The sequence below is a fragment of the Odocoileus virginianus genome, chromosome 3 (assembly GCF_023699985.2).
Source record: "Odocoileus virginianus isolate 20LAN1187 ecotype Illinois chromosome 3, Ovbor_1.2, whole genome shotgun sequence".
NCBI classification, from domain to species: domain Eukaryota; kingdom Metazoa; phylum Chordata; class Mammalia; order Artiodactyla; family Cervidae; genus Odocoileus; species Odocoileus virginianus.
Window position 1 is genome coordinate 46,187,328 of NC_069676.1, and position 12,668 is coordinate 46,199,995.

General features: G+C 44.9%; 1 protein-coding gene across 1 annotated transcript; it reads left to right on the forward strand.

Moving 5' to 3' along the window:
- The first annotated feature begins 1,590 nt into the window (after positions 1-1,590).
- On the forward strand, positions 1,591-6,691 carry WNT8A (Wnt family member 8A). Its single transcript, XM_020900125.2, has 6 exons — positions 1,591-1,658; positions 1,755-1,788; positions 2,013-2,151; positions 3,723-3,848; positions 4,825-4,967; positions 6,146-6,691. Exons 1-6 carry the CDS (start codon positions 1,591-1,593, stop codon positions 6,689-6,691), a joined length of 1,056 nt encoding a protein of 351 aa, XP_020755784.1.
- Positions 6,692-12,668: the final 5,977 nt, after the last annotated feature.

Below are 12,668 nucleotides of genomic sequence, written 5' to 3' on the forward strand. Positions count from 1 at the left end.
GGATTATGGTCACAGAGTACTGAGCTAGGAGAGTAACTTCCTGTTCGTACTTCTCTGCATCCCTTTAGCTTGCCTTTCCCTGCCTCAGGAAAGAGTTTCACCAAGCAAGGAAGATCTCCATCCATTCACTGCAGTATCCAGCCCTACCAAATAATGCCTCAGGTTCTCCTAGCGGTCACAAGTTCTTTCATTCATTCATTTCTTCACTCATTTATTCATTCATCGAGGCATCTTCTTCAGTACTAAGAATACAAAGTGAACTTTAAAGACAGATTCCTGCCTAAGGCTGAGCTTATGTCCTAGCAACAAAGTGGTATCAGAAAGAAAGGCATCAAATATAGCCCTGGGTGGTCCAAAGGTTGATTCTTACACATATAGGCAGTTAACAAACGGGAAGACTCTTGTGTCCCTTGGACTGCAAAGAGAGCAAACCAGTCAATCCTAAAGGAAGTGAAATGAAAGTCGCTCAGTCGTGTCCGACTCTTCGTGAGCCCATGGACTATACAGTCCATGGCATTCTCCAGGCCAGAATACTGCAGTGGGTAGCTGTTCCCTTCTAAAGAAATCAACCCTGAATATCCATTGGAAGGACTGATGCTGAAGCTGAAGCTGAAATACTTTGACCACCAGAGGTGAAGAGACAACTCATTAGAAAAGACCCTGATGCTGGGAAAGACTGAAGGCAGGAGGAGAAGGGGACAACAGAGGATGAGATAGTTGGATGGCATCACTGACTCAGTGGACATGAGTTTGAGCAAGCTCCAGGAGATGGTGAAGGACAGGGAAGTCTGGTGAACTGCAGTCCATGGGGTTTCAAAGAGTCAGACACAACTGAGTGACTGAACAACAATAACAAACTGGAGTTCTAAAAAATACAAAATTGCAGACCTACTAGGAATGAAGGAAATCTACTTGAACTTATCCTGGTAGAATATGGTAGAAGGGACTGTTGCAGAGGTGTCTGCTCCAGTGTCCCACACCACTTTACAGTCACCAAGGGAGGAGGCAAGAATGGTACACTTGTTTACTTGGGTAGAACAAGGAGGAGAGAGCTCCAGATTTAGTTCCTCTATAGTTGTTAACACCCTGAGGAGGAAGGCAGGGTAAGGAGTGAGGTCTCGTTAATGAGTGAGAACCCCATAACTTTGAGGGAGAGGTGACCTATCTTCAGAATTAGCTGAGTTAATTCTGCAGAGACAAGAAAACTTGTCTTCTCTGGGCTATAAGATTCTGATTAATGAGCCCTCGAGCAGGAAGAGAAAGAAGTCTGACTTATAGAGGGTAGAAACCTCCTGAGCAGGGAAAGGTCTCAGCTCCTCTGTCAGCCTGGGAGGGAAGAAAGGTTGGCAGGGCGGGGCAGGGCGGGGTTTCCCTTGCAGGCTTTGGGCTGAATCCCTCCTCCCTGGTCCCTCATTGGGTTAGTGGCTCCTGCAGCCCTGCCAGTGAGGGACAAATGAGAAGAGCTGTTGATTTTTCACCCCTTGGCCATTCAGCATCTCCCTACATAAATACTGAGAAAGGCCTGCCCTCTCCTCACTTCTCTGGACTTGGACCTGGGCTAGACTTGGTCTTCTGGGGGTGGGGAGGGCCATGGGGGGCCTACTTATGCTCAGAGTGGCTGTGGGCATATGCTGTGTAACCTTCGGTGCCTCCGCTTGGTAAGTCCTTCCCTCCCACTGTTCACTCCTCACCAAGGAAGCTTCCACTGTCTCATCCCCATTCACCAACTGCCTCACTTTTTCTCTTTTTGGTAGGTCAGTGAACAATTTCCTGATAACAGGGCCCAAGGTAGGATGGTCTCCTGCGCCTGTTTTTACCCATTCATGTTCCTAAGGGAACTCTTCTAGGGAAAGAAAAGATGGGAGGGGAGACAGTGTCAGAAGTCAGCCACGCAGAGGGAACCAATAATTCCCTAATGGAGAGCTAACCCATTTGATTCCTGTCTGTACCTTCTGACCCAGACAACCTGATGAGAGCCAGGGCTGAAGCTTGCACACTTTTCCCTTTGCCAGGCCTATCTGACCTATACCACCAGTGTGGCCCTGGGCGCCCAGAGTGGCATCGAGGAGTGCAAATTCCAATTTGCTTGGGAACGCTGGAACTGCCCTGAAAATGCTCTCCAGCTCTCCACTCACAACAGGCTAAGAAGTGGTAAGTTTGTGCAACCTGTACAAGGGGGTATATGTCCATGAAGTTGGGTGTGCAGTATGTATGTATGTGTAACATGTATGTGTGCAGTGAAATGAAAAAGTTATCATATACAGGCAGTGATCTGCCACTTCCTTATTGTGGGTTATTTCCCCTTTTCTGAACCTCAGTGTTATCCCTGGGGTCAATAAGGTCAACTGTTTAGTCCACCAGGAGTGTTGTAAGGATAAAATGAGGTGAATCAAAGGTATATACACTTGTATATACGCTTGTATATACAAGTGTAATTACTCTATTTTTCAATTCATGTTGTATTTGTGTTTGTACACACTTATATTTGCATGAAATAAAAATGAGGAAAGGAGTCAGTGTTCGTAGTCCCTGAGGGAATTTCAACTGTCATAAAATCCCAACAACAGAGAAGCTGAGAGATCACACTGAGCTATGCCTCATGTGGAGTGTGTGTGTGGTGTGTGTGTGTGTGTGTGGAGTGTGTGTGTGTGTGTGTGTGTGGAGTGTGTGTATGTGTGTGTGTGTAGTGTGTGTGGAGTGTGTGTGTGTGTAGTGTGTGTGTGGTGTGTGTGTGTGTGGAGTGTGTGTGTGTGTGGTGTGTGTGTGTGTGGTGGTGTGTGTGTGGTGTGTGTGTGTGGAGTGTGTGTGTGTGTGGTGTGTGTGTGTGGTATGTGTGTGTGTGGTATGTGTGTGTGTGGAGTGTGTGTGGTGTGTGGAGTGTGTGTGATGTGTGGTGTGTGTGTGTGGAGTGTGTGTGTGTGTGGAGTGTGTGTGTGTGTGGAGTGTGTGTGGTGTGTGTGTGTGTGGAGTGTATGTGTGTGGAGTGTGTGTGTGTGTGGAGTGTGTGTGTGTGGTGTGTGCATGTGGGGGGCGTGTGTGTGCATGATGTACTTGTGTAGCTGTTTATAACTATGCATAGTAATTTGCAAGAAAGTCATTTATGTAGAAATGATTAATGAAGAGTTTCCTGAGGAAAGTTGAGGGGAATGGGGTAAAGAAAATGAGGGGGAAAGTATCTTCCTGTGGGGTATATAACAAACAGGTTGAGAAACAACATGGGACAATATTTATAAGGACTTAGTAAGATAGAAGCTCAGTAAGTGGTAGGTATTATCATTATAATTATTACATGGCTCCAGGTCCATCTCAGAAAGAAGAAAAATGCCCTTCTCTCTTTCATAAGCCAGCCTCATAGCCCTGAATCCTTACTGCCTGAGGACCAGAAGCAATGGCTAATGAACAGAGGCCTAGGCTGGATTATCAGGGGAACTGGGTCCTGGTCCCAGTGCCATAACTGGTGAGGAGAGTGGCCTCGGTTTCATCACTATCTGTCTGGGTTTTACTTTCCCCATCTGTAGCATGGGGATGCTCATTCCTGCCTGTGTGAAGTAAGGATGCTGGGAAAGCATGTACTGCTCTCTCAAGCAGAATAACATCCTCTTAATAAACCCAAAGAGGGAGGGGGATATCCAGGAGAGAGAAATGAAATGGTATTGCTTTTTGAAAGCCCCTGCTTTGGGTCATCAGGGTCCTAGTTTTCAGTTCCCTCTTTCTTTTCAAAGCTACCAGGGAGACTTCTTTCATTCACGCTATCAGCTCTGCTGGAGTCATGTACACCATCACCAAGAACTGTAGCATGGGTGACTTTGAAAACTGTGGCTGTGATGAGTCAAAAAATGGTAAAACAGGTGAGTTGTGCCCTCTGATGGGTGTGGGAAAAGGTAAGGGGTTTAGAGCTGAGCGTAAGCTAAAGTCTTCCAGACAAAGCCTGAGAGACACAGCTTCTTCAAACCCCTAAACCCCAGCAGAAATCTCCTTGGTGGGTGCTCCTAGATCAAGACTCTGCTAAGACGATTAAAGGATAAGCAAGTAGCACCAAGCTCTAAAATCAACAAGGCATCTAGGAAGGAGGAGACCAAAGAGAGTTTAAAGCTAACCCTCCTATTTCAGGCTTAGAATGGCTTGTCCATAATCCACAGCTATCAAATTATTTGCTGACAGTCCAAGAGACTTATAGGCCTTCCCTGATGGCTCAGACAGTAAAGAGCCTGCGTGCAATGTGGAAGACCTGGGTTTGATCCCTGGGTTGGGAAGATCCCCTAAAGAAGGAAATGGAAACCCACTCCAGGATTCTTGCCTGGAAAATCCTTATTCAGATTTGTCACTAATGAGGGAGGAGATAGCTCTAATAAGACTACTGTACACTAATGGTACAGAATTCTAGAATGAACATCAATGAACCTTTGAGATCATCTGGGCCAGCCCCAGCATCCTAATTTTACTTTGGGTATGGAGTTGAATTGTCTAGAGCTGGGGAGTACCTGAAGGGTGGGCAGTTGACTTTAGAAATAAGACTGCCCCCTACCCCCATTCCCACCCTAAATACCTCCATTTCCCTGCCTCACTTTTTGTTTTTTTACCATACTGTGCAGCTTGTGGGATCTTAATTCCCCGACCAGGGATTGAACCCAGGCCATGGCAGTGAGAACACGGAGTCCTAATCACTGGACTGCCAGGGAATTCCTTCCCTGTCTCACTTAGCTATAGCTTTACACACTTCTACAACTCTTGGGGATGGTTTGGCTATGTCAGCTAAAATGACTGTGACTCTTCTAGGATTCAGCAGGAAGCTGTACAAAGAACTTACTCTTTCCTTATGTGCAGGAGGCCATGGCTGGATCTGGGGAGGTTGTAGTGACAATGTTGAATTTGGGGAAAGAATCTCCAAACTCTTTGTGGACAGCCTGGAGAAGGGGAAGGATGCCAGAGCCCTGATGAATCTTCATAACAACAGGGCAGGCAGGCTGGTACGTATAAGAGTTGACCAGTGAGCCAACAGGCTGAACATTTACAACAGTCTCACATCTGTACAGACCTTTACAACTTATTAAGAGCTGTCTCAAACACGTTTCATCCCACACCACCCAGCAAGACTAGGATAGCTTCCCCTATTCTTTGGATGACAAAACCAGTTAAGGCAGAGCTATCACTTGGCCAAGGCAATACAACCAATTAGCATCAGAACCAGGCAATGAACACAGATCTTCCAGTCTAGTCCTTTTATCACTAAACCTTATATGCTAACTCCTTCTACAGGCAGGTTTCTGAGAACATAAAACAATACAGATGCAAGGCCTTGCTTCCATGACTTAAAATTTTAACCATTTCAACTGCATGTTCTAGGAAATTAACAAGGGTTTATCATACAACTTATGTCCTAATGTCTTTCTGGGTCTGGAGAGGTTGGGACTGATCTAAGCTTCTCTGGAAGGTCAGCTGTTCCCCAAGACTTCTGGGGTGCATAGCAATCCTTGGAGTGTTCTGAACTCAAATCTGGATTCTAGTTGTATTTGGAGCTAACAACATAGAAATTTTGCTTTGAACCTGTACCTAGATGTCCTGGCTGCCCAGTGTAGAGAAGAGGTTTTCAAAACAACAATAATGGAGATAAAGTGACCTTGGGGATAGGGCTTCAGACCCCAGGTTTCCTTCCCTCTGGAAGAGAGCCCAAAAGACAAATCCAAACACCCATAAACACTCTAGCCCCCAGTTGCCACATTATCATATTTTTCATTTTTTGTTTACAGAGTACTTTCTTCTTCATCTTCTTTTTAACAAAGTACTTTCTTGATCATTCTTAATTTTATGGGCAGAAAGAGAAACAAGCTCGCAAGCGATATAGTTGGGCCTTAAGCCTAGGTTTCCTGTCTCCAGTCACCTCAACACTTGCCTGGCTTTTTCCATAAGAATCATGCAGAAGAGCATTAAAATCACCAGTACCAAAGCCTTTAAACCCCTGAACTTCCTAATTGAGAAGATCTGAGGTAGAGCCCAGGAGTAAATATTTTTCTCAGGCCTCCCTCATAATTCTGATGTACTCTAAAGTTAAGAAACACAACTCTAAAATGTTCCATTAATTGCTAGTCTTTGATCTTCTCTACTCAGATCCAATCTCTTTTTGTCCTCCCTCTCTCTTTCTCTGAAGGCAGTGAGAGCCACCATGAAGAGAACTTGCAAATGTCACGGCATCTCGGGCAGCTGTAGCATCCAGACATGCTGGCTACAGCTAGCTAACTTCAGGGAGTTGGGCAACTACCTAAAGGCCAAGTACGAACGGGCACTGAAAATTGAGATGGATAAACGGCAGCTAAGGGCTGGGAACAGTGCCGAGGGCCACTGGGTACCCACCGAGGCCTTCCTTCCTAGTGCAGAAGCTGAGCTGATCTTTTTAGAGGAATCGCCTGATTACTGTACCCGCAATTCCAGCTTGGGCATCTATGGCACAGAAGGTCGGGAGTGTCTGCAGAACAGCCGCAACACATCCAGATGGGAGCAATGCAGCTGTGGGCGCTTGTGCACAGAATGTGGCCTGCAGGTGGAAGAGAGAAGAACTGAGGCTATCAGCAGCTGTAACTGCAAATTCCAGTGGTGCTGCACGGTCAAGTGTGACCAGTGTAGGCATGTAGTGAGCAAATACTACTGCACGCGCTCCCCAGGCAGTGCTTGGTCCTGGGGCAAGGGCAGTGCCTGACAGCACCTCACAGGAACTTACTGCTCAGTTGTACGACAGTGGAGGGGACACAGCTTCTCTCTTGGAGAGAAGAGGTAAGGAAAACAATTGGGAAACCACAGGGTTGATCTGTAGTCCTCTTGATATCTGCTATACATGGGGAAGTGGAGGCCCAAGGTGATACAGCATGTTCTTGACAGAGCTGAAATGGGAATCTGGGCCTCCTAACTTGGGTAGACCCCATTTCATCTTTTCTGCAAGTTACTTCCTGGTCTTTCTGCCTATAATACTATAGCTTGCTAAAGGGGAAGTTTGATTTGGGGTCTATATCCAGAAAGACCTTCAAAATACTTGCCCCTGGAGTTTCAGACCACATCCAGCCCAGCTGTATGGCTAAGAATCAGAGGGGATGGAAGCCAAAAATGGAAGAGTTCTGTCCAGACTCCTGAAGGAGTAACCTGCCCCTACACTGGCTAGCTCCAGAAATATCAACTATAAGTTCATAGAGATAAGTGAGGCAGAGACTACACGCCTGCCTATAGGGACATATTTTTGGTGTTGGGTTTTTTAACTCAATGCACATTTTTGAAAATTCTCCCTACGCATTCCTGGGGAAACCAGTATCTCATATAACCTGACAACTTTTCTAACTCAAAACCATTTCTGGAGCCATGGAGAAGGAATTGGCACAGTAAGTGGACAGGTGACTACAACTTATCCAGTCAAAGCCTCCCAAGAGGGATTTTTCCCAAAAGAGCTGTAGAACAACTCTCTTTTGTTATTTTCCCAAATTGGGAACTCGACTTCATTTTGCAATAAATGCTTCTAGTATACACATTTGAGACTTTTTGTTTCTCTCCTTGGAAGCCTGAGGATCAGAAAGGGAACAAGAAACTCCACTTCTATATTCCAATGATGTACAAGTCTAAAAGAGAAACTGGAAATACCAACCCCTTGATATTAGTGTTAGATATCAGATAATAAAATTCAGACCCAAGCACTGGCCTATAGGAAAATAATCCAGATTTCTTGATTTAGAAGGTATTATTTTAACACAACCTAAGCAACTTGAGGAACAAGCAAGCCCTTTGAACTTGAACCATATTCAAAGTGTGTTTGCTCTCTCAACTTAGGCTTCCTGGGGTGTCTGTACACGGAGGAGCTGGGCTCCAAGGCAAGAGACTGGGAAAGTTGTGGATTCTCCCTTCCTCATTTGCACTTCTACATGTTCCACTGGTAATCTGTGGGGGGAGGGGTAGTTCCCATAAAGAGAGCCCTAGGGGCTCAGCCACTGGTCTCCTAAATCTGAGCATCTCAGCCTTTGGAGTCTCCCCTCCCTACAAAGGCCAAACACCCCACAGAGAAGAGATATTCAGCTTTGTTAAATAAATAAGTAAAATGATTGATCACCAAGAGTAGGGAAACATTCTTAATGTTTTAAATTTTAAAAAACAATTTAAATGTTCAACATCAGGGCAAACTAATTAAGTCATGGCTGCACAATGGAATATTAGCCATTAAAATAATATTCTGGAAAAATATTTGGTAACATGAAAAATGTGCATGATACAATTAAGTGAATAAAGTTATAAAACAGCATGTTCAGAATGAATTCAATTTTGTTTTAAAAAGAGAAAAATATTAGCTATCATGTAATACCAAAATAGAGTGGTTAGTTTTCCTTTTTGTGTTTTTCTGTATTTTTATATTTGTCCACAATAAACAAATTTTTTGTCTTCAAAAAGAATTAATAGTACGTTAATTTTTAATGCCAACAGGGAATAACCAATCCATCATTTTTGTTTAAGTGAAAAAGAAGGTAAAATATTTATTAAGGAAGCTGGCGTCTCAAGAAAAACCATAAGCAGGTGCTTGGCAAGTCTATCCTTATCTCTATTTTGTTGTTGTTGTTGAGTTGCTAAGTCATGTCTGACTCTTTGTGACTCCATGGACTGAAGCACACCAGTCTTCCCCTGTCCTTTACTGTCTCCCGGAGTTTGCTCAAATTCATGTCCACTGAGTCGGTGATGCTATCCATCCATCTCATCCTCTGTCATCCTCTTCTCCTCCTGCCCTCAATCATTTGTGCACTTAAAACTACCAACTATCACAGATGCTAGACACCAGAAACAAGGAGAAATCCATAAACATGTAACCTATGTCAAAGAAATGGAAGATTTCCTCTACCTCCCTTCAAGGAAGGTAACACACACACACTACAGTTAGCAACAAAGAAATGTGTGTGTGTGTGAGAGAGAGAGAGACAGAGAGAGAGAGAGAGAGGTGGTAGTAGAAGGGGGAATGTAAGAGATATCATCTAAGCACAAAAATTGTGGTGAAGTAATAGGCAACCAAAAAAGATTGTTTTCCTGGGGCTCAGAGGTAAAAAAGTTATCTGACTTTGAGGTTAAACCCTCAATAAATATAGATACCAAATTACTCATCATGAAACCTGAGTTGTGAAACTGCTAAGGAATTGAACAAACTAGACTTTTCTCTTTATCCATAACTGAACCTCCATCCAAAGACCCCAGGTATCGGATGCTTTGACATTTTCCCCAGGACCTTGCTGACATTCCCAAATGATCTTAGGGGAGATTTTCAGAAATATAACCATTCCTGATGCATGGTGAGGTGAAAGTCAGTCATGTCCGACTCTTTGCAACCCCATGGGTCATACAGTCCATGGAATTCTCCAGGCCAGAATACTGCAGTGGGTAGCCTTTCCCTTCTCCAGGGGATCTTCCCAACCCAGGGATCAAACCAAGGTCTCCTACACTGCAGGTGGATTCTTTACCAGCTGAACCACAAGGGAAGCCCAAGAATAATGAAGTGGGTAGCTTATCCCTTATCCAGCAGATCTTCCCAACCCAACTATCAATCATGGAGAACATGCCTCATGTTTTCTAGGGGTTTATATCTGAGATTTTCACGAAGGAAACAGAATTCCATGAACAATTTGCCTACTTTCCCAGAAGCTCATAGTCCCAATCCTTCCAAGCTTCTTCCAACCTCATTCATTTTACCCCTCATGGCAATCAACCAGTCTTCCCACATGGACCCTGGGCCACAAACTAAAGGAATTTGGATTTCTCTGCATCCATCACCTTCCTGTCAGGGGGTCATTCCTAGGCATTACAGTGGCATTCAGATTCAATAGTTACAACCCTTTACTCCTTCTCTTTTGGCTCATCCTTGACAAGCTGGCTATCATTAAGGTGACAGAACAGTAAAAACTCATGTTTGATAGGTTCAGGGCCCAAGACAGGCAGGTTGGCGGTCACAATCTGATAGTGAACCTTGAAAAACTGCTGAAAAAGGAATCAACTCGATGAGGGAAACCTGTCCATGAGCCAAGTCCCATATTTCAGTAAATCCGGGCACTGCTCCACATTGCCTGGAGAATAGAAGCTTCTGTTTTCTCAGTGTAGGCTTGCCAGGCCCTTACAAAGCTCTTTCTCCTCCTCCTCCCCCTTCATCTCCTCTTCTTTCTCCCTCTTCTCCCCATCTGTACCATGAGCAGAATTCATGACTCCTAAGAACACAATGGACATGAGCTTGCACAAACTCTGGGAGAGAGTGAAGGGCAGAGAAGCCTAACATGCTGCAGTCCACAGGGTAGCAAAGAGTCAGACATGATTTAGCGACTGAACAACAACAAGAAAACCCTAAGGCCTATTCCCAGAGTTTCCCATGGTCTCCTGCCAATCTTCTCAGGGCTTGCTGGTGTGTGATCCTAAGGGTGGAAAGGAAGTAACTGGGCATCTACTAAGTGTCAGATGCTTAATATGTATCTCCAATCCTCAGAACATTCCAGTTAAAGAGTTACAATTATTCCCCTTACTACTGAGGAAACTATGGCTCAGAGAAGTTAAGCAACCGACCTTAAATTAAATACAAGGAGATAGATTTGAATTCAGACTTACTACCATATAAATTTATATTCTTCCTTTACACCATTTACACTCTGGGACCCCAGGGATCTCTGGCGACATTCTTAACTGTCATGACAGCTTTGTAGATGGATTCCATTTATATGCAGTAAAAGGTGTCCTTTTCCTCCCTCTTCTACTAGTAGGAGAGTCACATTTCTCAGCCCTTCTCCAGAGAGAAGAAACCTAACTTTTGACTTGCAAAGGCCTTCCTTGGAATGATAAAGCAGATAGCCCGGCTCCCGCTGACTTGGGAGGGCAGAATCCTGGTTCTCCAGGGGGTACTCAAAGAAAAAGGCTAACCATTGTGGTCTACAGTAGAGGTCAAAGTTTCAAAGGAAAGTCAGAAGAGGGGTGTTTATTTTAGAGGCTAGAGGAAAAAAACACAGGATCCAGAGAAAGACAAATTTCTAGCCCCAGATCACAAACTACTCATATCACTGATCTCAAAATAGTGATCAAGGGCCTAGATAAAGATGTTTGGGTGGGTGGGAGGGGGATGAAAACAAAGATCAGAGCAAAGACTTCTAGAAGAAGTTAAAGACCTTTGTGTGAGACTAGTGCTTTACATCCTTCTAATTCTACTGCATTCCCTACCACAGGAAGAAGAGACTCCCAGGTGACACAGTGGTAAAGAACCTGCCTGCCAATGTGGAGATGCAAGAAACACGGGTTCTATCCTTGGGTCAGGAAGATTCCCTAGAGAAGGAAATGGAAACCTGCTCCAGTATTCTTGCCTGCAAAATCCCATGGACAGAGAAGCCTGGCAGGCTGCAGTCTATGGGATCACAGAGTCGATACAACTGAGTGAGCACACACACCCCACAGGAGGAACATTAGGTTTGGAGGAGGAAAACTCCCCCTGCCTCCCAACCCCCAGTATCATCAAGTGAGATAGCTAAACATTAGAGTCCAAGGCCCTGAACATTCTCCATGGCTGGTGCTCTGCCCACTCTGCCAGGCTGCCCTTTTTATCAGGAAATGAATGTATGATGACCAATGACAACATTGAGGAAACTAGGCCAAGGCTCTGGGAAGCCTCAGACTGCATTTGGTCAGGGACGGAGGAGGTAGGCAAAGGGTAAGTGAGGTGGAATATGGTAGGGGATGAGTGGGATGTGGGTAAGGGAAAGGTTCTGATTCCCCTCAGATTCTCAGGTACCAGAGTACACCTATGACAGGTCCAGGGGATGGTGAGATGGTCCCTTGCCATTTCTTGGCAATCTATAAGAGATCACTTGATTCAGCTGTTAGGGGAAGCACACTGATTGAAACCGCCCACCCTGGCCAGGCACCATAGTAACCATTTGCATGAGTTGTTTTATGACAGGAGATCCTGATAAGGACTACAGAACTAATAAGCCACCACAAGCCGGAAGAGTTCGGGAAAGGTTGAGAGGAGACCCTGCCTGTCTGCCCACTTCCCAGAATCCCTCTTGCTAGCATCCATCTTGGCTGAGCGATGCGTGCGCCACCAGGAAAAACTCTGAATTAGAATGATTGACCAAAGACCACCTGGAAACTAATCCCATCACCATAAAACCCGAGACTGCGAGCCACGTGGCAGAGCAGTTCTCCTGGGTTCCCTTACCCTCCTGCTCTCCAGCCAGGTGCACTTTCCCAATAAAATCTCTTGCTTTGTCAGCACATGTGTCTCCTCGGACAATTCATTTCCGAGCGTTAGACAAGAACCCAGTTTTGGGCCCTGGAAGGGGTCCTCTTCCTGCAACACAGCTACCTGCTTCTTAGCAAGAGAGCTCCCAGTCAAAGGCCTAGTGAAGAGGAGCACATCTTATACCCTGTTTTGAAAGACCATCAGGGAGAGAGGGAGAAGCTAATACTTCCTTACTAGGATAAAGTGCCTATCAGGACATTTGCTGCATACCTAACCTGAATCAGCACTGCTGTGTTTTAAGTCTACCAAATCTTCTAGGACCCTCTATCGTGGATTTGGGCCTTCAAATATTCCTTTTATCCAACCTAAATAACCCTAATTACTTCAGTTTTTCACTAGTTCTCTCTTACACTATTTTTTCCTTAACCTTATTCAAATGCACCAGCTTTGG